The 24,046-nt window shown below is 56.8% G+C and overlaps 8 protein-coding genes across 8 annotated transcripts; 4 read left to right on the forward strand and 4 right to left on the reverse strand.

Annotated features, from left to right (window-relative positions):
* Nucleotides 1-1,484: 1,484 nt before the first annotated feature.
* Nucleotides 1,485-2,512, forward strand: CGCA056_v004676 (uncharacterized protein; the record flags this gene model as incomplete). The annotated part of the gene is made up of 2 exons (XM_037319931.1): nucleotides 1,485-1,632; nucleotides 1,713-2,512. The coding sequence occupies 2 exons, from the start codon at nucleotides 1,485-1,487 to the stop codon at nucleotides 2,510-2,512; spliced, it is 948 nt and encodes a 315-aa protein (XP_037182139.1).
* A 1,607-nt stretch (nucleotides 2,513-4,119) lies between these two features.
* Nucleotides 4,120-5,340, forward strand: ptaL-1 (Oxidoreductase ptaL; the record flags this gene model as incomplete). Its single annotated transcript, XM_037319932.1, has 2 exons — nucleotides 4,120-4,244; nucleotides 4,302-5,340. The coding sequence occupies 2 exons, from the start codon at nucleotides 4,120-4,122 to the stop codon at nucleotides 5,338-5,340; spliced, it is 1,164 nt and encodes a 387-aa protein (XP_037182140.1).
* Nucleotides 5,341-9,325: 3,985 nt separating this feature from the next.
* On the reverse strand, nucleotides 9,326-9,812 carry CGCA056_v004678 (uncharacterized protein; the record flags this gene model as incomplete). The annotated part of the gene is made up of 2 exons (XM_037319933.1): nucleotides 9,326-9,486; nucleotides 9,662-9,812. The coding sequence occupies 2 exons, from the start codon at nucleotides 9,810-9,812 to the stop codon at nucleotides 9,326-9,328; spliced, it is 312 nt and encodes a 103-aa protein (XP_037182141.1).
* A 994-nt stretch (nucleotides 9,813-10,806) lies between these two features.
* Nucleotides 10,807-11,910, forward strand: yjiA (P-loop guanosine triphosphatase YjiA; the record flags this gene model as incomplete). Its single annotated transcript, XM_037319934.1, has 1 exon — nucleotides 10,807-11,910. The coding sequence occupies one exon, from the start codon at nucleotides 10,807-10,809 to the stop codon at nucleotides 11,908-11,910; it is 1,104 nt and encodes a 367-aa protein (XP_037182142.1).
* A 396-nt stretch (nucleotides 11,911-12,306) lies between these two features.
* On the reverse strand, nucleotides 12,307-15,233 carry CGCA056_v004680 (Leucine--tRNA ligase; the record flags this gene model as incomplete). Its single annotated transcript, XM_037319935.1, has 2 exons — nucleotides 12,307-14,664; nucleotides 14,718-15,233. 2 exons carry the CDS (start codon nucleotides 15,231-15,233, stop codon nucleotides 12,307-12,309), a joined length of 2,874 nt encoding a protein of 957 aa, XP_037181350.1.
* A 1,011-nt stretch (nucleotides 15,234-16,244) lies between these two features.
* met11 (Methylenetetrahydrofolate reductase 2) lies at nucleotides 16,245-18,278 on the forward strand (the record flags this gene model as incomplete). The annotated part of the gene is made up of 1 exon (XM_037319936.1): nucleotides 16,245-18,278. The coding sequence occupies one exon, from the start codon at nucleotides 16,245-16,247 to the stop codon at nucleotides 18,276-18,278; it is 2,034 nt and encodes a 677-aa protein (XP_037181349.1).
* Nucleotides 18,279-18,687: 409 nt separating this feature from the next.
* Nucleotides 18,688-19,888, reverse strand: CGCA056_v004682 (uncharacterized protein; the record flags this gene model as incomplete). Its single annotated transcript, XM_037319937.1, has 3 exons — nucleotides 18,688-19,451; nucleotides 19,536-19,688; nucleotides 19,783-19,888. 3 exons carry the CDS (start codon nucleotides 19,886-19,888, stop codon nucleotides 18,688-18,690), a joined length of 1,023 nt encoding a protein of 340 aa, XP_037181352.1.
* Nucleotides 19,889-22,069: 2,181 nt separating this feature from the next.
* On the reverse strand, nucleotides 22,070-23,076 carry PQLC1 (PQ-loop repeat-containing protein 1; the record flags this gene model as incomplete). Its single annotated transcript, XM_037319938.1, has 3 exons — nucleotides 22,070-22,562; nucleotides 22,618-22,839; nucleotides 22,898-23,076. 3 exons carry the CDS (start codon nucleotides 23,074-23,076, stop codon nucleotides 22,070-22,072), a joined length of 894 nt encoding a protein of 297 aa, XP_037181351.1.
* Between the last annotated feature and the right edge of the window lie 970 nt (nucleotides 23,077-24,046).

Raw genomic sequence — 24,046 nt, forward strand, 5'->3', positions numbered from 1 at the left:
GCCTTGGCGATTCAGGCTCGCGAATCATGTAAGTTGGTCGAGACCCTTCCCTCACGCGGGTGCGGAAAAACGGTCGTGCCTCGCTTTCGTCTGGTTTTGCCAAACACCACTGAACGGCCAATTTCGTCTTGCCCATTCCGCCATCTCCTCGGGTCGCGTCTAAGAATCAGTGTGGCTTCGCAACCAGCCGGATATCCAGTGGGCATTACACTCGTCCTTTAGGAAGAATTCCTGTAGTCGGTTACTTGAAGAGCCTCGTGGCAAAATTCAGATGGCGTCCATTTTGGATTTGAACCTCACGAAAGCCCATTGGTGAGAGCACCAGCAAACTCCGGGTGCCGAGTATCGGAAACAAAAAGCCGATGTTTCATGCTTCTCTGCAAACCTGCTACTCGTCGTGGCGGGGTTGTGCCAGCGATACCAAGTACAGCCACCATGGCTTTCCCAGCTGGACGACCGGCAGTGCCCGAGTTATAGCTACCATATATTGCCAAGACCGGGGGAATAACTGGACCGTCGTTCGGGGGGTCGAAGAAACGCAGTCTGATGACTTATGTCATATCATGGAACCACCCTCAATTAACCTGGCGAAGATCGAGTTCGTCCTAGAAGAACGTGATTGGCTCCCGGCGCAACGGCCACTACAGAGTAGCAATTAAAGATGTAAGGCGCATCACAAACCCACAGACCCCGGAGGGACTCTGGAACCGTGCCGGCGTCGCACAAACATCCCTACTTGGGCAAAGACTTGAGCTCAACCAAATAATCGTCGAGTGTTCTTGCAAATCAAGGCAGAATGAGTGGAAATAATCGATCATGTCAACTGAGACTTAGTCGGTAGACGCGTACATCACGTCTGGCAATTGCGAGCGGATTAACACCGAATAACAATATGCAGACAAGAAGTCCAAATCAAACTTACTGCGCACTTTGGTAAGGAACAAGACAGCAAACACGCTAGACGGTGCAGCCCTGCGACATCGCAGAAAACACTCAAAGGCCGTGCTCTCACGTTCAAATAAGGATGACCCTGCATAATTTTCAGGTACACACTTCCCCGCCCATCGACGCACATCTCCCGAGAGCAAGAGAGTGTGATCGCGGTCAATGCTTGCTTGATGCAGCAGCGTGGCCTGCGTGTTGTAACAAGATTGCTGAGACAGCGTTTCATCTTGGCTCTTGAATGTTTCCGCTCCGCGGGATGGCCACCACCCTCCAAGACTTTGGTGTGTGTGTCTCTCTGTATGGGTGAGGCGACGAGAGAAGGCGATGTGTTCGCCCTAAATAATGTCTACGCCGGCGCCTCACCCACCCATCTGGCGCGTACGAAACTCTTTTCCCTTCTCTGTTAAACGACGTTGCGGTTGAGCCCGGTAGTCTTGTTATTTCCTTTCCTTTCATTCCTTCCTTAGTGATCCCATAACTCACCAGCAGCGAGAGAAACCAAATTTACCTATCCGCTCCTTCGAGATTATTTTTTAATAATGTTGTCCAAGGCTATTGCCGTCCTGGCGGCGGCGACGTTGACGTCGGCCGCTACGCCCATGGGCTTCATGCCTGCCTCCAACACTCCCCTAATCGTCTCCTTCCAAGGCATTTCGGCGGTGGACGGCGTGAACCTTCCAAGGGATTGTAAGTGCTTACCCATACAGACACTATGAGAGGGAGGAAGTATCCGACACGCTGGGAACCATGGCCTGACAGAACATTAGCTAGCCAAAATGTCCCCACGATCGCGACCGAGCAGAAGCTGCAGGGCCAGTACGCCGTGATGATGGTGGACATCGACGTCCCGACCAACCAGCCCCCGAAGACGGGCACGCTGCTCCACTGGATGCAGACTGGCTTCACCTCCGCCGACACCCCGACGATCCTCAACACGACCGCAGGCACCAAGACGGTCTTTGTGATGCAGAACAAGATGAACGCCGCCGCGCTCGCGCCGTACTTCGGCCCCAACCCGCCCGCGCGAGAGCCCCTTAGCCATCGCTACACCTTCGTCGCCGTCGACCACACCCAGATCTCCCAGCAGGGCCTCATGGCGCTCTCTGGAGCCGCCCAGAACCGCCGCGACTTCAACCCCATGAACGCCCTCATGGCCGCCGGTCTGCAGGACAAGGTAGTCGCGGGCAACTTCTTCCGCGTCACGAACGCCGGCCCCGTCGGCGCGGGCACGGGAATGGGCACCGGCCCCTCGCGCGGAAACGGCACCGGCTCTGGAACCATGCCTGGCAACATGCCCATGCCCATGCCCGGCGGCGGTGGTGCTGCGCCCCCTCCCTCGATGCCTCCCCCTACCACCCCGACCACTCCCGGCGCGAACCCTGGTATGGCCCCGATGCCTGGTATGAGCATGACCCCTGGCATGACGATGCCCATGCCCGGTATGGCCTCGAACCCGCCCACCGGCGCTCAGCCCTCGAACCCGATGAAGGCGGCCGCGTCCGTTCCCGGCCTGAACCTCATGGCCGTGTGCCTGTGCGCCGTCGGTACGATGTTCGTCTGGTTGTGATTCCCGCCCGCTCTGCACATATGGGTATAAAAAGGGGACGGTTGGAGGTGTTCTTTCTGTTAAGGGGGGGAAGGCCAGAAGATCCTAACTTTCTTTCTCTTTATCTTCTGGCTGCCGCTTTTTTGAGGGGAGCTGCGTGTGTGGGATGCGCAATGTAGTATATAAGTAGAGGAGCATGCCAATGCGACAGTTCATATGCGGCACTGAACCATGACGCGTGTGTGCTGTGTGTGTACGTGGTTTAGTCGACACGCAGCGACGTGGGAATCCGTCGCTCTCAATTGAGTTTGAGGATGAGAGTACGCCAAGAAGGTCGTGTTTTCGTATACACGGGAATGGAGTTCCACCGGCGGCAACGGGTCATCGTCTCCGCCTCGGGAAGAATCTGGGCCCTGGACGAGCTGCAAGATACCCGAGACGGGCGGCTTGCAAGCCCCCGAAGCCCGCCGCCGCGCGGGATAGGTGCTGCAGATCACGTGCCCTTCGTCACGCCCTTCCCCAACCGAGTGGTCCTCGTCACGACTTGCCTGCCGTAGTTTTTCCCTCTTCCTAAGCCCATTCACCGCCGGGCTCCGCCAAAGCCACCCGCGAGTTCAATTGACTCCCGCGCGCGCCCACTCACTGTTGTCCATCTTGCTTTCACTTTTAAGGAGTCCGTAGATTAGCATAACCGCAGTCCCCGAACGGGCTCTAGCGGCGGATGTTTTTTCTTATTTCCCTAAGCATCTTTTGACTGCATTTGATATCGATCATAGCAGCGCTGCGGATTCTCTCCTGACGCTGTCTTCTGACTAAGGTAATGAATCATAACCGAGCGGCTGCGCTTGTATCCGTAATGCGCAAACAAGCCCATTCTTCCACTTCATCAGCCATGTCTGCACTCTGCGAAAGCCCACGCGCTGGGCCGCAGCAGCAAACACTATCGCAGATGATGACCACTCGACCGGGGGCGGCGTCACACTCCAACAAATCCCTGCGAAACGGCACAAAAGACACAGCAGCACGGGAACATGTTGCGCCGCGCAGACTGCGAAAATGTATCCGCGCCGTGCGCTCAGGTCCCTTTTGATAACATTCGGAGACAATTTGGTATCCATAATTGTAGAAAATAATCGGGGCAACATTTTTTTGTTCTTTGGAAGTCTGAAAGCTGCTGTTCCGGAATGCGGGCTTAGTGATGTTACGCAAAAGGCTGGGATCTCGCATTTGCAATCCGATTCCTCGCGGGATAACTTCCTCCTGATCCGCCTTGCTGGATCTTGTCTCTTTTCTTCTTCTTCTCCCAACTTGATATAAAGGTGTTGCATTTCCCCTTCCTGAAGCTGATCAGGAGTTCGGCAAGTTCGCAAAACACAACGGCACGCAATTCCCGTTTCGAAACGTATCGGAAACCTAAACGAGCACCTTCCTAGCAACCCTTTAAAGCAAGGACCAGCAACTGCAGCTTGCTTCTCGCTGGAGCTTCCTCTCGTCGACTACTCTGAACCAACACCTCAACGCGCAATACCTATTTTTTTTGTTCGATATTACAGAATCTTACACGACCTAGAAAACGACATTTTCTTTCTTCGTTCGAAATTACAGAAACGTACACTAGAAAGCGCAAGATGCCTACCCTCGTCGTTCTTGGCGCCGGCCTGTCTGGCCTGCCTGTGGCGCATCACGCTCTCAAGCACACGGCCGCCCAGGTCAAGGATATGAAGGTCATTCTGGTGACGCCCAATGCTGAGCAGTAAGAGAGACACCGTTTTAGACACACGCACATACAGCATACTCACACGCATCACAGCTACTGGAACATGGCTTCCGTCCGAGGCGTCGTCCCCGGCCAGTTCGGCGACGACGTCCTCTTCTACCCCATCGAGCCCGAGCTGGCCCAGTATCCCAAGGAGCGCTGGGAGCTCGTTCTCGGCAAGGCCGAGACCCTCAACGACGACAAGAACAACGTCGTCATCGCCCTCAACGACGGCTCCCGCCGCACCATCCCCTACGACGCCATCGTCATCGCCACCGGCACCCGCGCTAAGGAGGGCATGCCATGGAAGGAGGTCGGCACCACCGAGGAGACGAAAAAGTCCCTGCACGGCGTTCGAAAGCTGCTCGAGGATGCCAAGAGCATCGTCATCGCCGGCGGCGGCGTCACGGGCGCGGAGACGGCCGGCGAGATCGGTTTCGAGTACGCCCAAAAGGGCGGCAAGGACGTTTACTTCATCTACAACGACACGCTGCCGCTCAGCCCGCCGTTCGTCGACAACGTCCGTAGGGCGGCACTCAACGAGCTCACCAAGCTCAAAGTGAAGCCAATCCCCGAGACCAAGGTCACCGCGGTCAAGACTGAGGCCAATGGGCAAAAGACGCTCGAGCTCACGACCAAGGACGGCAAGAAGACGACCATGACGACTGATGCGTACGTGCCCACCATCGGGTCGATCCCCAACAGCTCCTTCCTGCCGTCCAACATGCTGGATGCGACGGGCCACGTCAACCAGGACGCCAGCCTGCGCGCCCCGGGACACGACAATATCTTTGTCGTCGGCGACGTCGGCAACCTGGAAGGGGAGTACGGCCGCATCGCAGACTTGCAGACGCAGCACGTCGTCAAGAGCATCCAGGCGCACTTCACCGGCGCGGCGAGGCCGGCGGACTACGTCGCGGACCCCAAGGTTCTCGCGGGCATCACCATCGGCCGCAGCAGGGCGACGGGACAGATGGGCACGTGGAAGCTGCCCAGCATCGCCATCTGGCTGTTCAAGGGGCGGTACATCGGCACCGACTACGCCAAGCAGCTTGTCGAGGGAAAGCGGACGCTGCAGGCCAAGAACTGGTGAGCGGCTTTAGAACATGTTGATAGAACGTGTTGGAGAAAAAAGGGTCCCGGATTGATGGATAGACGAAGACGACGCATGTATGGAGTTCCGGCGCTAGTTGGTTGTCCTGGCAGTAGGGCTGGCTGTCCCGTCCCACTGTTGCTTTTCTCCTGGGACCTGGGTTCTTTTGCGTGGCGATTTGGGGACTGAAGGAGGCGAATTCGATTGGAACGGTCCTAATTACCACATGTTCTCAACTGGATCGCGCTGAATATTATTAATTTTATGACGAGCATTCTGGTTCCAAACGTGGTGTTGGCGTGTTGAGCTGTAAACGGTCAAAAGCAGGTGGAGAGGAATGGGCGCTAGGAAGACGGTAAGGTACGTACCTTCAGCAGACTGCGGCAGGGTGCGTTCAGTCACGTGCGACGACCTAGGCACCTCAAGCCGTCCGCCCGGTGGGTCCGTCTCAAGGCGGACTAGCGCCAAATTCCTCGAGCTTCAAAACGGCGGCGCGCTGCGAAAATTCTTTCGACGTTTCTTCTTCTTCTTCTTCCTTAGATCAAAAAGTAACCCAGAGCTGCCACGACCAGCACCAAGTAGCTCCACGGTGTCGAGTTGCCTTTCCCTCTCCGGAGGGAATGCTCTGCAGATTGAAACCCTTGATTATAGGAAGTTTTTCCCCTGGCTCTTTCGGGCGATGGGTGAGAAATGCTGTTGATGGGGGACATGCTTTCGAGCATGCTGAAGTTTTTTCAAGTGCCTTTTAAAAACCGACGCTTGTGTGCATATGAAATGACGGACTGAACGGAACCTGATCCAGGCGGGATGAGCTTTCCTCGGCATAGCTGAACCTGAGCTATGGACGGGTGATGAGGAGGCGCTCTCGCGTTATGAACATCGTTTGTGACACCTTCCCGGTGAATGGGTGACGAGAGTGGAAATGTCTCGATCCTGACCATGCCTGTCCAGGACTGATGCCATTTTACGCAAGAAGCCTGGCTGGATCTACGGGCTTGTCTCCTTTCGTGCTCACGCTGTTGTTCATTCAGCCTGTGGACATGCTGCATATTTTCCACCACGGGAAGCTCTCGCCTTGTGGAGATGCGATCGTCGCTGAGGTCAGCTAAGGGAAGGGAGCAAGTGACCCGACCCGCCCTCTCCTCTGGATCCATTCGTTGCGTGGTTGCCTGTCTACGGCAGTTGCCCAGCTAAGCTCTCAATCACTGCGAATGGGTAAGCTTGGGGTTGACTGATGAGCCAGAGACCGGTTGGGTTCTAGACTGTTATTCCCGAATTTGCACGTGTCTCGAGTTGCTTGTCGTTTCTGGGAGCGGACGGCCCTGTCGTTGAGAGTGCAACGATGCCACATGTCTTGGCCCCTGAGAACATTCTTGCGCCGTTGCTCCAAGCACGCAGCTCCGCGTCAGGTCCAAGGCACCGCACCGTCCAGTCTCACCCGGCACCCGCCTCCCCGTTTCCCTGTTGGACCTGCCGCCGCCATGGTGGTGATGTGTTGAACCTTCAACTCGCTGGAGATGCAGTATCTCAAGATGGGTTCTTGCTGTCGTTGACTGACCTGCCTCCTCTCCAACGTCCATATTCGAATGTGAAAACATATCACTCACATCTCTCGAGCACCGTTCGTCCAGTATCCCAACGTCGCCCCTCTGGACCCATCATGTCCCATTGTCCCGTCCGCCCCCGGACTGAGGAATGCATCGCAATGTCCCCCCATTCCCTCCCTCTGCTTGCTTTCATGCGATGAGGACAGTCACCCAGGGGCCCAGGCTCCTGTGTCGCCCAAGCCCGGCAACATTGCCCTTCGCTGTCTGTCTTCTCTATAAGACGAGGCAAGCCGAGCTTCATCCTGCCCATCTCTCGGATTAGTTCTCTCCTCCCCAGTTCTCTCAACCCCCCCAGGTCTTCCGCCCGCCGAAGAACTCTCTCTCGCCCACCCAGTACACTCGTTGGACTCTGTCCCCTCACATTCGTTCCCCTTGCAGGATATCCTGTCTGTCGCTCGTTTCGTACAGCTCAATCCCGCTCTCCTCTCGCTCATCAACCTAATCCGCCCGCCTCAAACACCCCTGCCAATCCAACAGACAACTTCCCAGAGCTCGTACAGGAACAACCGCAAAAATGAGGTTTGTCATCACTCTTCTTCACACAAGCTCCCACCACTTATACTAACCTCTATTCCAAAGTGTCGGCCAACTCACCAGCTCCGCCTTCGTCACTTGTGACCCCATCCCGGCCACGGTGACGGTGACCAGCAACGTCTACACCACCGTGTACACCACCACCGCCCTTGCCGCCAACCCGACCACCTCATGGACGGCCACCTACACCATCACCGAGGTGTGCTCCGGCTACCCATGGGAGTACAAGACCCACGACATTCCCCCGTGCTTCGTCCCCACCACCGTCTACTGCGAGCCTTGCGCCCAGAAGACCATTCCCATCATCTGCCCGGCCCCGTCCATGACCGGCGGAGTCGTCATCAATGGTAACGGTGTCACCGCCAACAACATGCCCGTCATCACTGCCGCTCCCTACGGCGTGTACGGAGGCTACGGCTCCTACGGCACTGGCAACCAGCAGCAGGGCGGCCCCGGCGGTCCTGGTGCTCCTGGCGGCGGCCCCGCTGGCCCCGGTGCTTCTGGTGCTCCCGGTGCCCCTGGCGCTCCCGGCGGTGCCCCTGGTGCCCCTGGTGCTCCCGGTGCTCCTGGTGCTCCCGGTGCCCCTGGCGCTCCCGGCGGTGCCCCTGGTCAGACTGGCACTGGTGGCTCCGCCCCCGGCTACGGTGTCTATGGCAGCTACGGCGACTACAGCGTTCTCCCCGCCGCCCCCGGTGCCTCTGGTGCCCCTGGTACTCCTGGCACTCCCGGCACCCCTGGCACCCCTGGCACTCCCGGACAGCCTGGTACCCCTGGCTCTCCCGGCTCCCCTGGTACCCCCGGCGGCGCTCCTGGCTCTCCCGGCTCTCCTGGCACCCCCGGCGGCGCTCCTGGTACTCCTGGCGGTGCCCCTGGTACCCCCGGCGGCGCTCCTGGTACTCCTGGTGGCGCTCCTGGTACTCCCGGAGGTGCTCCTGGTACTGGCGCTGGCCAATCCGGTGCCGGCCAACAGCCCGGTGCTTCCGTCCCCGCCGGCGGTGCTCCCGGCGCCAACCCCACCGCTCCCGGCACCGGCAAGCCCTCAACCGTCGTCGTCGCCTCGGCACCGTCCCTCAAGCAGAGCCTCGGCCTCCTTTGCGGTATCGCAATGGCCGCCGGCTTCACCGTCTTTGCTTAAGTTTCGCCGCCACCTCTCTCTCACACACACATTTCCACGACTAATCTAATTCCTTCACGACCAAAGACAAGATCATAAAAGGGGGAGGGAATGAAGCATGTACCTGGGCATACGATTAGGGGATGTTGCTTGCTCTTCTTTTGTTCTTCAACTTTTTCTCGCTCGCATGGAGAAAAATAGAAAGACCTCATTTTATCCTTCCTGAACGTTTTCGCACAAGTTGTTTTTCTGTTGCTAATTGGCGGCATTTGGTGGCAGTACTACAGATTCTGCCCCAACCAAGCGGAGTTGGACATAGGTGGGACAATGGGACCCTCGGGTGTCGCGTTTTCATCAATTGAACGATTTTAGATTGAGTACGAATACAGGTTTCCTAGGGTGTTTTGTTCGTGAGCCCCCCCTGCTGTGTGCTATCGACCTTCCCCGTGATCCAATTTGGGTGAATAAGGGTTGAAATTTGTGTCATTTCTCATGAAAGTTGCGAGTGTGGAAGGGGTGTTCGTCCGCGCTTTGATCCTCACCTGTCGCCAAGAGCTTTTGACATGACGGATGGGATGACGTTAGGGAGGGCGAGGGCTTTCCCCCCTCCGGTTTGGTCAAGATGTCCTCCTTGCGAGTGTGAGGGCGGAGAAATTCCCCAAAAAGAAAACAAGAACGCCAAAAGAGTTTCCCCTGATTCATTCAGCCTGCTCTGCAGAGTTTGCTCTCTTCATTCCAGCATGCCGCCCTCTCCCTTGCTGCGGTGCTGCTGCCGGATAAACTCCTCCACCTGCGCGTCGTTGTACGGTCGTTCCGGGGGGCCAGGGATGCCCGGGCGCGAGATCTTTTCCTCCTTCTCCTCTGGCGGGTTGCTGAGGATCTTGGCGGCGGCTGGAATGTACTGTGTCACTTTTGTGGAATATCTGCATGAGCTATACCGCACCGGACAAAAGAAAACAGGTGGTGCTGTTGGTGTTCGTGGCTGTGGTGGATGCTGTATGAGGATTGGGCAGGGACAGAGACAGAGGAGAGGGTGTCGTGACGATGCTGGGATTTGGGCACCCACCTTTCTCGATGATCGGGTTCTGCTTCGGCGGCTCGTCGGGTTCTCGCGCGTCGTGCGCCGCTTGGTCCAGCTGCTCCTTGAAGCTCATCTCGCGGCCGTTGACCGTCGTTTTGGGGGCGGGAGCGAACTTGGTATTTGGTTGGGCGGACATGGTGACAAGGTGGACAGACTCAAAGTGTCAAAAGCGGGTGAGGGAGGAGAATGCGCTTGCGTGCCAGCTGTCGTCGTCGGTAAGGCTGAGCGAGGGAGGTATGGAGCTTCGGGATACGGATGGGAAGGATTTCGCGAGAGGTAGGAGGGACGGTAGAGACAGTTTTCGGACCAGGCATACAGAAGTGGCAGGCGTCGCAATTGAGTTTTCGTCAATGTGGCGGAGCAACAAGCATCAAAGAGGCTAAGAGCGAAGAATTGGGTCGACGGGCAAGTAATAAGGAGGAAAGAATACGCCTGGCAGGGCTGGGGGCTGGGAGGGTGCGCGGGGTGGGAAGGGCTGCTTCTACTAAATAGGTAAGCCTGATAGGGTGACGGACGGTGATGCAACAACGTGGGTGACGGGGGATAGACAGAGAGCCTGACCAGATGCAGGTTCAGCTACCAAAACGCGCGTCCCGGTGCCGAGCTATGTGATCATAAGTCTGGGCGGCCGGGTGGGCTTGCAGCTTGGCCTGTCGTGCTTGATTGATGGGGACCGATGCCTTCGATCCTGGGGCTGGACTGGGCCTTTACTTAGCACTCGGAGCTTTCTTGCCGTCCGTCTATGCTAGCACTGCTAGGTATCCGTTCGGGAGCCCGGTTTGCTTGGTTCTGCGTTGTGCAAGCCAGCAAAACAGGTGCGGCGCATGGTGTGAGGCAAGAAGGGCGCCTCCGCAATCTGGGGCCAATGACGTCAAACCGCCTAGCTCGGCACTGCAGTCCCCTTGGCTGTCCCGCTAAGATAACCTTATTACGTTGCTGGAAGCTTCCTTATCGGCTCTTATCGGCTTCTTATCGCTCTTCCGCCCCTCCATTCCGCTCGAGTGGCCCGGCCCCTTTCGCGGCGGCATTTTCTTCAATGGTGATCTGATCGTTCATCCCAACCTACCTACCCACTGGACTTTTTTCTTTTTCTTTTGACTTTTGCGACGGCGCAACCACGCTCCCTAAAGATGGCTCCCATCCCAATCACAATCATCACCGGCTTCCTCGGCTCCGGCAAGACGACGCTGATCCTCAACCTCCTCCCGCAGCTCAAGGCCCAGAACCCGGACTACAAGCTCGCCCTGCTCAAGAACGAATTCGGCGACCTGGCCGTCGACTCACAGCTCGCGTCCTCCAACGCCATCTCGGGCGTCCAGGAGCTGCTCAACGGCTGCATCTGCTGCAACCTCGTCGGCCAGCTCAGCACCGCCCTCGAGGAGCTGCACGCCACCGTCCGCCCCGACCGCATCGTCGTCGAGACCTCGGGCTCCGCCTTCCCCGCCACCCTCGCCCTCGAGGTCAACCGCCTCGCCCGCGAGACCGGCAACTACGTCCTCGACGGCGTCATCAGCGTCATCGACACCGAGAACTGGAAGGGCTACGAGGACACGAGCTACACCGCGCGCATCCAGGCAAAGTACACCGACCTCATCGTCTTCAACAAGTGGGAGCTCTGCTCCGAGGACCGCTTCGACGAGGTCCTCGACCGCGTCGGCGACCTCGAGATCGAGATACCGTGGGTCAAGAGCCGCAAGGGCTGGGTCGGGGCCGACCTCGTCTTCGGCGTCGACGGCGGGCTGGCGCAGGGGCTGACGGAGGACGGCGCGGCGGCCAAGGACCACGACCACGAGCACAACGGGGAGAAGCACGCACACGACCACCAGACGGAGGTTGAGGTGTTGTCGGTGGAGCTGAAGGGCCCCAAGGGCGCCGCGGTCAACTCCGAGAAGCTGCAGGACCTGCTGCGCGCGGCGCCCAAGGAGGAGGTGTACCGCATCAAGGCGGTGCTGACGGCGTCGTCCACCGTGAGGGGCTCCGACGAGGACAATGCCGCTCCCACGCCGCCGCACCCGCAGGGGCGGTACATCCTCAACTGGGCGTTTGGGAGGTGGACGTTTACGCCAATTTCCGAGAGCGGAGCCGAGCACGCCTCGAGCGAGGGCGCATTGCTGCGCATGACGATGATCCTGGGACGCTACGAGAGCGCAAAGTGGAAGAAGAAGCTGGAGACAGGGTCTTTCTTGGAGGTTGAGGGAGGGGAGGGTGAGCTGGCTGTTACAAAGATCTTATGAGGAATGACGTAGATGCGATAGACGATTACGAGACATGGCGCACAGAGGAGTATAGACATGAACATGGGAAGGGAGAGCAGAGATAGAGTCTCGAATGTAGACATTTGGGCGACAGGATCTGTGGTCAAATAGCAAAGACCGAAGACAAAATAATTTTTTTACCTCAAGTTTTTTGTTCCCAAATAAAACGGGTTCTTGTTCTGGGGGTATGTATAGTAATGCTGGGGAGGTTGATTCCTCAAGCTGCAATGCGGGATGCGTACATGGGGCAAGGCACCAACCGAGCGCGAGTCGGCTTAACGCATCAAGTCACCATTCCACACTGACGAGATCTGGGAGTGATGTTTTACTGGATTTCTACGTTTTACAAGCGCCGGGTATCATGTCTTTACACCTCTAGACTACAAAGTTCATCGTCTTGCCACCCCTAGCGACAATGACCCTCTTTGGAGACCTGATGTCAAGCGGGCCGCTCGAGAACTTGGCCTTGCCCTCATCAGACTTCAAAACCTCCGCCAACATCCAGTCCTTCAATGCATCATCCTCCAGATCAGACGGAGGGGAAGGAATCTCCGCGACACCACGCAGCTTGCCGTTAATCTGGATAGCCACGGGCTGCTTACGGGGTGTCAGCAGCGACTCGGTGTCATCCTTCACGGGGAAAGACGACCGGAAGATAGAGCCAGCATCAGGGTAAAGAATGCTCCAGCATTCTTCCGCAAATGCGGGTGTGACAGGGGCTGTCAACCGCAGGAGTGTGGACAGTGCCTCTCTCTGGATCAGTGGGCTTGCAACCGTGTTGTCGAGCAGAGTCTTGGTCAGGCCCATAAGGTCCGAAATGACCGTATTCAAGGAGAAGACCGTCTCGTAAGATTGTGTGACAGAGTCAATGGTCCCTTGGACAGCTCTCCAGGTTTGAATGTCCGCATCCCAGGTGGCCAGTTCACTAGCACTCAATGATCCCAAGTTCTTTGAGCGTTCCTCGAGATACACCTTGACAGAGGTTCCTTCGACCTCAGTAATTGACTTTTGAATTTTCTCAGCATGGTCATGCAGCCTCTGGAGCCATCGTGTGACACCACTGATCTTGCTCTCGTCCCAGTTCAGGACTTCGTCAACAGGCGCCTGGAAGAGCATGTGGGCTCGCGTGGAATCCGCGCCGTGCTTGGCGACAAACTGCGTCGGGTCAACTCCGTTGTACTTGGACTTGGACATCTTCTCATAGGACACATTCGCCGTCTCGCCTGTGGCGATCACCTTCGGGGTGGAGCGGTCCTTCAAGTCAACCTCGTCCGGCTTCAGGAACTTTCCAGTCTTCGGATCGGTGAAGGTCTCGCCGTGTACCATGCCCTGGGTGATCAGTCGGGAAAAAGGCTCGTGAACTGCGCCCTCCTCCGAAGCTGGGAAGAGAGGAGTTGTAGCCAGGAATTTGTAGAAGAATCTGGCATAGAGCAGATGCAAGATGGCGTGTTCAACGCCGCCAAGGTACAAGTCGACAGGCATCTGCTTTGCGGCCTCAACCGAGAAAGGCTCCTTGTCATTGTGAGGGTCCGTAAAGCGAGCATAGTACCAACTTGAGTCGACGAAAGTGTCCATGGTGTCAGTATCTCGCTTGGCCTCACCGCCACACTTGGGACAGCTGGTGTTAACCCAGTCATCGGCTCTTTCCAATGGGTTTCCGGGCTTTCCGTTCGCCCAGTGTTCATCAACTTGGGGCAGTTTGACCGGAAGCTGGTCGTCAGGAACAGGGACCGGGCCACAGGAGCCACAGTGAATAACCGGAATGGGAGTTCCCCAGTATCGCTGACGGCTGATGAGCCAATCTCTCAACCTCCATTTCTCAACGGGCTTCGCCAGTTCTGATGCCTCGAGGATGCCGACCAACATACGACCAGCCTCCTCGGATGACTTGCCCTTGAAAAGACCGCTATTCGCTGTCATGACTCCATGCTCAACAAACGGATCATTTACCATTGCGGACGTCGACTCATCTTCAGATGCCGCCAAAACGAATCTCACAGGTTCGTCGTAGTGATGCTCCTTCCAGAAAGCATTGTCTCGCAGATCATGGCCAGGCACGCCCATAACAGCTCCTTCACCATAGTCCCCAAGCACGTATGGCGCCACATAGACCGGGATAGATGCCTTCGTGGCATCAGGAGTCTGTTCGTGGTAGGCCAGCGGGTTGATAGCCCTGACGTGAGGAAGGAGGTAGCCAACCTTGGAGTCCTTCGGCAGTCCTGGAAGAGTATCCAGAAAAGCCTGCAACTCGGGGTCACCCTTGGCCAAAGAAGCGACCATCGGGTGAGTAGAAGCCAAGGCGACATATTGAACCCCAAAAAGGGTGTCAGGTCTTGTGGTGAAGATCTCGATGCTGGCGTGGATGTCAGAACCCATGGCCAGGATGGGAAACTTGATAGTTGCGCCCGTCGACTTGCCCAGCCAGTTCTTTTGCTGAGCAAGAACTCTCTCGGGCCAAGCCTCGTCCTTGGCAAGGGTCTCCAGATCATTTAGCAAGGACTCTCTAAACTCAGAGATGCGGAAGAACCACTGCTTCAGCTTGCGTTTCTCAACCTTGGCGCCTGATCTCCAGGAACATCCGTTCGCATCCACTTGTTCGTTCGCAAGAACCGTCATGTCGACCGGGTCGTAGTTGACCTCGGCCTCGTCCTGGTAGGCGAGACCGCGGTCCAGCATCATCAGGAAGAGCTTCTGGGTGTGCTTGTAGAATTCGGGATCGCAGGTGGCGATTTCCTGCAAGACATTAAGTCAGACTTGGAACCGAACGACGAATTTGATTAACAAACCCTTTCCCAGTTCCAAGTGCCGTTCATGATTTCCAGTTGCTCCTTCATCTTTGAAATATTGCTTTTGGTCCAAATGGCGGGGTCAATACCACGTTCAATGGCAGCGTTCTCCGCGGGAAGTCCAAAGGCATCCCAGCCCATGGGTAGCATGACCCGGGAGCCTTTCATTGTATGGTATCGGGAGAGAACATCGGCAATCGTGTAGACTCGGAAATGGCCCATGTGTAAGGTGCCTGAAGGGTACGGAAACATGGGCAGGACGTATTTGCTCGGCTTGCTAGAATCTGCATCGTCTGCGGCAGACTTCGACGTCTGCCACTGCTGGCGCCATTTCTTGTCCAGAGCAGGAAGGTCGACAAGACCTCGTCTCTGGGCGGCGGCAGCCAAGCATGGGCTCGCGAAGGGCTGCGGGTGTCGGTATGCCAAGGATGGTGAAGCTCGCGCAGTTTTTGCGAATGTCGCTACGGCCCGAGCAGGCCACACGCGGCCGATGTGTCTTGCGTGGATCAGTTGCATCGCGACGGTTGTGTCATGGCCAATTGACGACGTCGGTGTTGAAATGAGGTCGGCGAGGTTGTAGTCATCCGCCGCTGTCACGCTATCGTGGGGTTTGTGGAAGGGAAGGTGACCTCGTTTGCTCCTGCAAGCCGAGCTCCATCAAAAACGGAGAGCTCTCGGAATGGCGCCCAGAATCCCTGCAGGGTCCTCTGCCACTAAAATTCCGGAGGGTAGGGCGGACCTGCAGGGGAACGTCATCTGTCCCTCGCACCCCTGGGACAAATCGTCTTGGGGTATCACACTGTTGGACCAGCCCATGCAGACGGACGAGATCACACTTGGTGTTTGCCTGCAGGGCCCTGCCGTCTCTCAAGCATGATAAGACCAGCTATGCGACCGGACATGACCACACGAGATATTAGTTTCCCCCTTTTCTCACCCTCTTTTGTTAATAAAGGGGGTTTTCTCCAAGGTGTAACAGCCAGGGACAGCCCAGCAACTAGCACGGAAGAACTAAAAACCGTTAGGGGCTGGCTTAGACACTGTGTACCGGCTTCACCGCCCTGCGGATGTGTCATCTGAAGTTGCGGTCACAGTATGCGCACCGATCTCCTTAAAGCGAACTGCCCCGCCATCGCTCAAATGTCTTTCAATATCTTCGTGGATACGCCTTTTGTGCTAAGGAATGACGACAACGCAAACAGACCAATAAGGTAGCATTCAAGTCTATCCAGACCAGAGCGGCTTCCACCGTTGAGCTCGTCGCACCCCAGACATCTTTTTTGTCTCTCAGTTGCCGTCTCTACGCACATCACTTAGTCTACCAGGTGTCTCAGGCAAATTCTCAGACTCACCCGCTGAGCACCCCGCCTTACCCCTCCACCGAGGACTGATATCAACGGCACACGACCCCAGATTTTTCAGCTGAGGGCTGTCTTCTCCGACGTAGGAGTCGCAGAAGGCCAGAAGTTCCAATTGACCACTTATCGCCTCAACAATATCGGAATACGCACAGCTACCACGCTCAAGATGGACAAGATAACGGACAAGATCGCCGCCCTGCCGGCAGATGCCAACTACTTTTCCCTCGAGTTCTTCCCGCCCAAGACCGTCATGGGTTTCTCCAACCTCCGCGACCGTCTGGACAGAATGGAAAGGGCCCTGCGCCCTCTCTTCGTTAACGTGACCTGGGGCGCCGGCGGTTCAACCTCACAAAAGTCCCTTGAGCTGGCCGAGATCTGCCAGCGCGAGCTGGGTCTCACGACCTGCCTTCACCTGACGTGCACCAACATGAGCCGCAAGCTCATCGATAAGGCCCTCGAAGACGCAAAGGCACTCGGTATCCGCAACATTCTCGCCCTGCGAGGTGATCCCCCACGCAAGAGTGAGTACCGCACCGCCGAGGACTCCGATGTCGAGGACATGGACGACTTCGTCTGGGCCATCGACCTGGTCAAGTACATCAGGAAGAAGTACGGCGATTACTTCTGCATAGGAGTTGCCGCCTACCCCGAGGGCCACGCCGATGAGAGCCACCCTCTCGGCCAGAGCTTCGAGCACGACCTGCCCTACCTTGTCGACAAGGTCCAGGCCGGCGCCGACTTCATCATGACCCAGCTCTTCTTCGACATCAAGGCTTACGACAACTTTGAGAAGGTGCTTCGCGAGCACCCCAGTGGCGCCTTCAAGACCATTCCCCTCCTGCCCGGACTCATGCCCATCCAAAGCTACCAGATGATCAAGCGCACCACCAAGCTCAGCCACGCCAAGGTCCCAGACGCCCTCATGGCCCGCCTTGACGCGGCCAAGGGCGACGACGAAAAGGTCAAGCGCGTCGGCGTCGACATTCTCAGCGAGCTCGTCGAGCAAGTCAAGGAGGTCAAGAGCAGGACCCCCGGCCCCAAGGGCTTCCACTTCTACACCCTCAACCTCGAAAAGGCCGTCTCCTTCATCCTCGAGAGGACGGGCCTCATCCCGGAGCACGCAGACGACGACAACGAGTCCGCCATCATCGACGACGCCGTCGGCGACGCCGCCGTCGTGCCCACCGTCCAGCTCAACGGCCTCAACCCCATGTCCGCCGTCCCCCGCGCCCTCTCCAACTCCAACCGCCGCGCCTCCTCCATCGGCTCCGACCCCCACAACCGCGTCATCGTCTCCTCGGCCTCAAATCCCGCCTACGAGACCACCGCCGCCTCCCTCTCCGCGGAGCCCGTAAACACCCGCGCCAACACCCTCGCCATCTCAGAAGGCGAGGGTGTCCTCGGCCGCGAGGCCACCTGGGACGACTTCCCCAACGGCCGCTGGGGTGACGCCCGCTCCCCGGCCTACGGCGAGATCGACGGCTACGGCGTCAGCCTGCACATGTCCGTGACCCAGGCCGTCGGCCTCTGGGGCACGCCCAAGACCGTCCAGGATATCAACAACCTCTTCATCCGCCACATCAAGGGCCAGCTCAGCGCCATCCCCTGGAGCGAGGAGGAGCTCCTCCCGGAGTCCAACATCATCCAGCAGGAGCTCCTCGAGCTCAACTCCCGCGGCTGGTGGACCGTCGCCTCCCAGCCCGCCGTGAACGGCATCCCCTCGCGCGACCCGACCTTCGGCTGGGGCCCGCAGCACGGCTTCGTCTTCCAAAAGTCCTTTGTCGAGTTCTTCCTCCCCTCGGCCGACTGGGCCGGCCTCGTCGCGCGCCTGAACGAGGTCAAGGACAAGTCCATCTGCTTCTACGCCGCCAACGCCGCCGGCGACTTCGTCTCGTCCGACTCGAGCGGCGGCCTCGTCCTCGAGGGCACCGAGACGAGCACTAACGCCGTTACGTGGGGCGTCTTCCCCGGCAAGGAGATCATCACGCCCACCATCATCGAGGAGGTCAGCTTCCGCGCCTGGGCCGAGGAGGCGTTCAAGATCTGGGGCGAGTGGGCCAAGGTCTACGGCAAGGGCAGCGAGAGCGAGGCCCTGTTGGAGAGAATACGCTCCGAGTACTGGTTGGTCAACATCATCCACCACGACTTTGTCGAGAGGGACGCACTGTGGAAGTTGCTCAGCGGTGAGAAGGAGCTTTGAGTGTCTTTTAGGGTCAGAAGCAAATACCAGTAAAAAAAGGAGGGGGTCCGGACGGGCGCACTCTGTAGACAGCAGCGAATTAAAAGGAGATACCCGTCATTACATTTTTCATATTGCATAGCAACATCACACGCATGAGGATGGCAGAAGTGTAAATCATGATGGCCTATTGCCATGGTATCTCAGTTTGTTGAATGCTTCCCACGTATCAAGCCTTGTGGGGAGATTGACTATCTGTCAATCGTGTCAATCATCTAATGTACATGTGTTTCCCGTCCTAGGGATACCTTCCCAACGCCAAGCTTCCCGAGATCCTGAGAGAGAAGGGAATCCATAAAGCAAATCTAGAAGGCTCGAAAGCAAATCCGAATCCATCCGCCGTCCTTGGTTCTCCCTGTTACCCGCCATCCTAGATCTCACCATCGTTGTTGTCCATGTAATTGCTGCCAAAGAGACCCTGGTCGAAGCTGGCCATCTCGCTGACAACGAAGCTGGGCATGGCGTCCTGGGGCTCGGGGTTGAAGTAGAAGCTGTCGTCCGCCTGCTGGGAGAAGCTGGGCTGGGACGCGAAGACGTCAGTGGCAGGCTGAACGGCAGGCTGGGAGACGACCGGCTGCTCGAATGACTGCGCCATGAAAGCGGGCTTCGAGTTGACAGGAGCCGGGGCCTCGTAAGCCGGGGCGTTGTCAGGGGTGTTGACCTCGCTGTCAGAGGTGGTCAAGTCGACCGCAGCAACGTTGCTTATGTTGGCAGCAGCGGCGATGGTAGCGGCGCGGCTGGGGGTGTTGCTGCGGCGACTGGGAGTGGTCTTGCCGATGCGGCCGTCGAGGACGTGGTCGCGGACCCGCGACTTGGAGGGGGTGTCCTCGAGTGCGTTATAATCGACGTCGTCACCACCCTCGTCATCCTCCTCGTCACTCAACGGCTGGAGCTTGATGGGCTTCGCCTTCTTGACAGTCGAGCGGCCGCCACCGGAGGCAAGGCGCTTCGAAGGAGTGGCCTTGCGCGGGGTCGAAGCAGCGCTGGAGGGGCCGGCGCCAGAGAGGTTCAAGGCCGTGGCTGGGTTCCCGCCGCTGTTGGCGGTCTGCTTAAGAGACTCAGCATCCTTCTTGATGCCCCGGAACTGGAACTGAATGCCGTCGGCAGTCGACTCGCCGAAGAACTTGGCTATGTCTATTCAGGCATTAGCATCAGGACTCACAGGTTGGCGATGAAAGAACATGAACAAAGTCGACAGCAACCAAAAACACGTCTTACCCTTGGCATCTTTGGGAAGATCTGCTGGGATATGAATACAGTCCATTCCCGACGCGACTGCATCCTTGATGATCTTTGAGTGATTCTTGAGGGCGCGGAAGCGGTGTTGAGCCGCGTGCTCCGTCATGTCGGACCCAAAGTGCTCGGCGATATCTTCCAGACGTCAGAGACGCCAGACCACGAATGAAAAAGACAAGGAAACCAAGATAGAAATACAAGTAAGAAGAAGTCGAGAGGTCGCACTTACCCTTGTAGTTCCACTTCACCTCGGGGTGAGCAGCGACGATGGCGCGCAGCAGGCGAGCCTGAGCGTCGTAGGTCTTGAAGTTCGTCTTGGAAGTGACGGGAGCCATGTTAATGTCTTGTCTGATGCAGGGCAGTTGCTATGTCAGTCGCACGCTCCGCTAAAAATATTGAGGGTGGAGGAGGTTGGTGATGGACCGGCGGGTGGGCTGTGTTGAGAGGTGAGGTGAGGTAGTCGTGGTAGAGGTGGAGGAGAAAGGGAACGAGTAGAAGCTCTTAGGTAAGAGGGAGGGAAGGAGTACAGAGAAGGTGCGGCGGGCAAAAATTGTATGGGGAGAAGTTCTGCGTACTCACTGGTAGGATTCAGGAAAGAGTAGTCTCTCAGGTAAGAAATTAGAGTGCTTTTGGTAAATGACTGGTGCCTTGAGGTTGACTCGGTAAGGCTGCGATGGTTGACTAGGCGCTGGGTGTGCTGAGTGATGGTAAGCCTTTGTGTATTTGATGTGGGTAGGTGTTGGAAGTTGGATTGGGGATGGAAGTTGAGGCTAGTAGGAGTCGTGTGAGGGAAGATGCTCATGTAGAGGGCAGGAACTCGGCGATGAAGCTGGGCAAGGGAAGAGACAACGGTGGGTCGTGGCTCACGCAGGACGAGGACCACGACTGATCCGGACCAATGGACTTACCAAGATGGCGTTGAAACACGGTATTCAAGGAGAATGGTAGGAAAGAAAGACAACCTTTAATAGATAAGATGTGTTGGGCTAGGTGAGGTTGTGTCAGTTTCAAAATCAGTTGATGGTGGTGGATGTGTTTGGTTGTGAATGAAGCAAAAGAGGAGAGAGTGAAGCCGAACTTATATCCCAAAGATAGGCAAGCAGAAGACTCCAGGGCAGGCGCTTTCGAACGTCTTATTTCGAGGACGGCAGGTACTGTGGTGTTGACGAGGGCGCTTGCTTTGCGATGCTTTATGCCTAGTACACGATCGGATCCTATGCTCGTCCGCGCCTCCCCATAGATCATGAGATGAGTCTCGTGCACAGAGAAGCTTGAGAAGATACACTACCCTCATCTCCGGATTTGTCTCCGAGCAGATGATGTTTGGGGCGGCCATAAAGCTTCCATACAAAGGAGATCATAGCAGCTACAGACTTGGGCAGAGTGTAATAGGATGTACAACAGAAGGAGACATGGCGCATCTTGAAGACATCGACCATAAGAGAAGTGCAAAGCAACTTACCTCTTAGCTCCCGATGGAACCTCAGTCTAATTTAGACCCGTCCCGACCACGTTGTTTAAGATGCCTCACGAGAGGACAAGCCCTCAGTCAAGACTCTTCGCAACTGTGCCTCAAATCGAACTTGAACTTGCGCTCACAACCAACTCTTTCACCAGACAAGGAATACCCACGGAGGTGGATACGGGGATGAAGGCTGATCGAGTTGAACCGTCCAGTGGAGACCTCGACGTCGTCTGAGATATGACCGTTGGAAATGTCTCGATTTCGTCGCAAAAGGATCGTTAAAGCTCCTGCAGGTCGTCGACAATTCGGGAAATTTCGTCGTCGGTCGAGTAAAGAAAGAGAAAGAGAGAGAGATAGGGTATAGTGACAAATGAGCAGGTTGTGGGGCGTTGGCAGGTCAATGACAAGCGAGTATCATGAAAACGAAGTCCTTTCGCAACGAGCGGACTTTTGAGGTGTAAGTTGAGGACTTACAGCTCCAGGGTCTAGAGACTGCCAGATGGAGGTTGTCGACGATGGAGTGGTACGGCAGTCGGGTGGCCAACTTGGAAAATAGGAGGTTGGGAGGCTTGGGAAACTCATCAGCATTGGCGACCTTTGGTGAGCCGCAGATACCAAGATACCTGCGCAGCGACAGAGAAAAGAGCACAGCAAAGGAAAAAGAAAAGCCAATGCGAATTAGAAAAGTCAGTTATGAAATTGGGTATCCAGACAGACCAACGGCAACCAATACGACAGTCGTTACGCCATGCGCGATGCCACAAGCTCGCCCAGAAAGTGACGTGAGAGGTAGTCGCTAACGCGAGTTAACGGCCTGCACGCATCTCCAGAGCAAACCAAGCTCACCTCTCTCATCGAAACCCCTGCATTCCCATAGCATTACAATTGGCCCCGGGCTCTTGGCCCCTGAAACTCCCTGTCTAATCCCTGTCTAAGCTACTTTCCATATCTTTTGCCATATGTTGCAGATTCTACACCGTATCGCGCGGATCATACATGTCGACGGAAACGAAACCATTTATACAGCCAAACGCAGAATTACGCATTTCAATCATCGGAGCTCCTTACCATACGGCGACGACGTCCTCCGTGTGGGGGTGACGCGACCGCTAATGTGGTCGGGCAAAGGCGGCTTATAGACACCGGCAGGGTACTGAGGATAATTGCCCAGGGCATGCTCCTTGATCTCGCCCTTCTCGCCGTCACCGTACATGAGGTACTGGACACCGAGGAAAGAGTCGCAGCAGGCCTGGAACATGCCGCACAGCTTGAAGGCCCAGGGGATCTCGGTCGTCGAGGTGAAGAACCAGAACATCTTCATGGCGTCACCAATCAGCCAGCTCGCCAGCACGGAGAAGCGGAAGCCCTTGCAAGACTGCGAGCGCGCGTTCGCAAAGATCTGAGGGAGGGGCAGCGTCGCCTCGACCGAGAGACCAATGTAGCCGATCAAAACCGAGTAACTCTGGTAAATCGCCGGCACGGGAGAGAGCAGCAGTTCGCAGACGGTCAAGGCGATGAAGAAGTACAGCAGGAATTGCCAGTAGCTGCGATGTTGGTTAGTCGGAGCTCCGCGCAGCACTTGCGAGGCTGTGGACTCACGGCTTGGGCGACCTCCACTGCCAAAAGTGGTACGGTCTCGATGCGCCAAAGACGGGACCGTCGTTGACGTTTGCGAAAGGTGTCGCGGCCTCTCCACCCTTGGATGACGGGGGCAGACGATGTTCCAGCGCAATCTTGAGCAAGATGACTTGCATGCCAACCATCAGAATCGCCTGGACGAGGAGGGCTGTGTCGAATCGTGACCCGGGCCAGTAGAAGATCCTGCGCAGCACCAGCATGTCAGCTTGGGTTCGGAGAGGACGGACTTCGACCCACGTACTTCAGCAGAGAGGCAACCAGCATGATCAACGGGATGTCCAGAGAGAAACCGGCGCTCGACTTGTTTCGGTGCATCGACAAGGCCTGGTCGCTGTAGGAAAGGACCGGCGACATGATGAGGAAGATCGGGGCCAGGTAGCCCGTGAAGGACGTCACAAAGGACGTCAGCCAGTGCATCATCTTGGCGGTTTGTGACACGACAAGGTTGGATCAAAGATTCAGCAAAAGACAAACACCCGACCGACTCTAAAGAGAATGGCAAAAGAGAAAAGAGATGCAATGATGTCGGTCAAGGAAGGGCCGTCGCGTCGAGAAAAAGAAGGGGAGGAGCGGAGCGCGGCGGGCGGGCGGGCGGGCGCAGAGTTGTCGAACCCGATCTTTTTGAATTGGGGATCCAGAACGGCGACTTTAGGGGAGCCAATCAGATGCGGGCCAAGACAAGTGCAGGTCGAGCTTCCCACCCAGAATTGCTTGTTTCCAGGTGCCAGTTGACGTCGCCTGGTCCCTCTTACGCTGTTTTAGGAGGGCAAGTGACAGGGTTGGTAGAAATAGTACCGCAGAATGGAGCGCGAGGTTCCTTAGCAGGTACCTATCCGTAGGTAAGGGGGCACGGCACGGGACTGTTGGGCACGGAGACGTGGGAGCATCCCGGAGACCCGAAACCTTGGGCGATCGCACAGCGCCAGATGCGCTACGACGCGGCCGGCACTTTCGCTGCTCGCCGTGCACCAAGGCGCTCTGAGCTCCACTGTATCCGTCCATGTCAACGTGACCAGGTGCTGACACCGCCAAAACCGTCGCTGCCTGGGCCAGCAAGTCAGTGAATGGCACGCTGGGCAAAATTGTGACGGGAGCTGCGTTCCAGTGTTGCGCTCGGTTCGGCCCCATCGGATGGAAATTTTGCGATGGCAGGCCCGGTAGTGCTAGTTCTGGTTAATGCAGCAAGGTCCAGCCAGCTAAAGTGCAGAAACAGGCAAAGATGGACAATGTAGAGACAAGAGAGATACAGAGCAAATGGCGGAAAGCTAAGGCTAGCGACACGGGAGGTTTTGTTATATTATTTTCGATTTTAATTTTGATCCTTCATCCATCACCCTAGCAACATAGATAACCTTTGGGGACACACTCATCCCTCACAAAAAAAAAAGCC

Source organism: Colletotrichum aenigma, assembly GCF_013390185.1.
Source record: "Colletotrichum aenigma strain Cg56 chromosome Unknown KSG_Cg56_contig03, whole genome shotgun sequence".
NCBI classification, from domain to species: domain Eukaryota; kingdom Fungi; phylum Ascomycota; class Sordariomycetes; order Glomerellales; family Glomerellaceae; genus Colletotrichum; species Colletotrichum aenigma.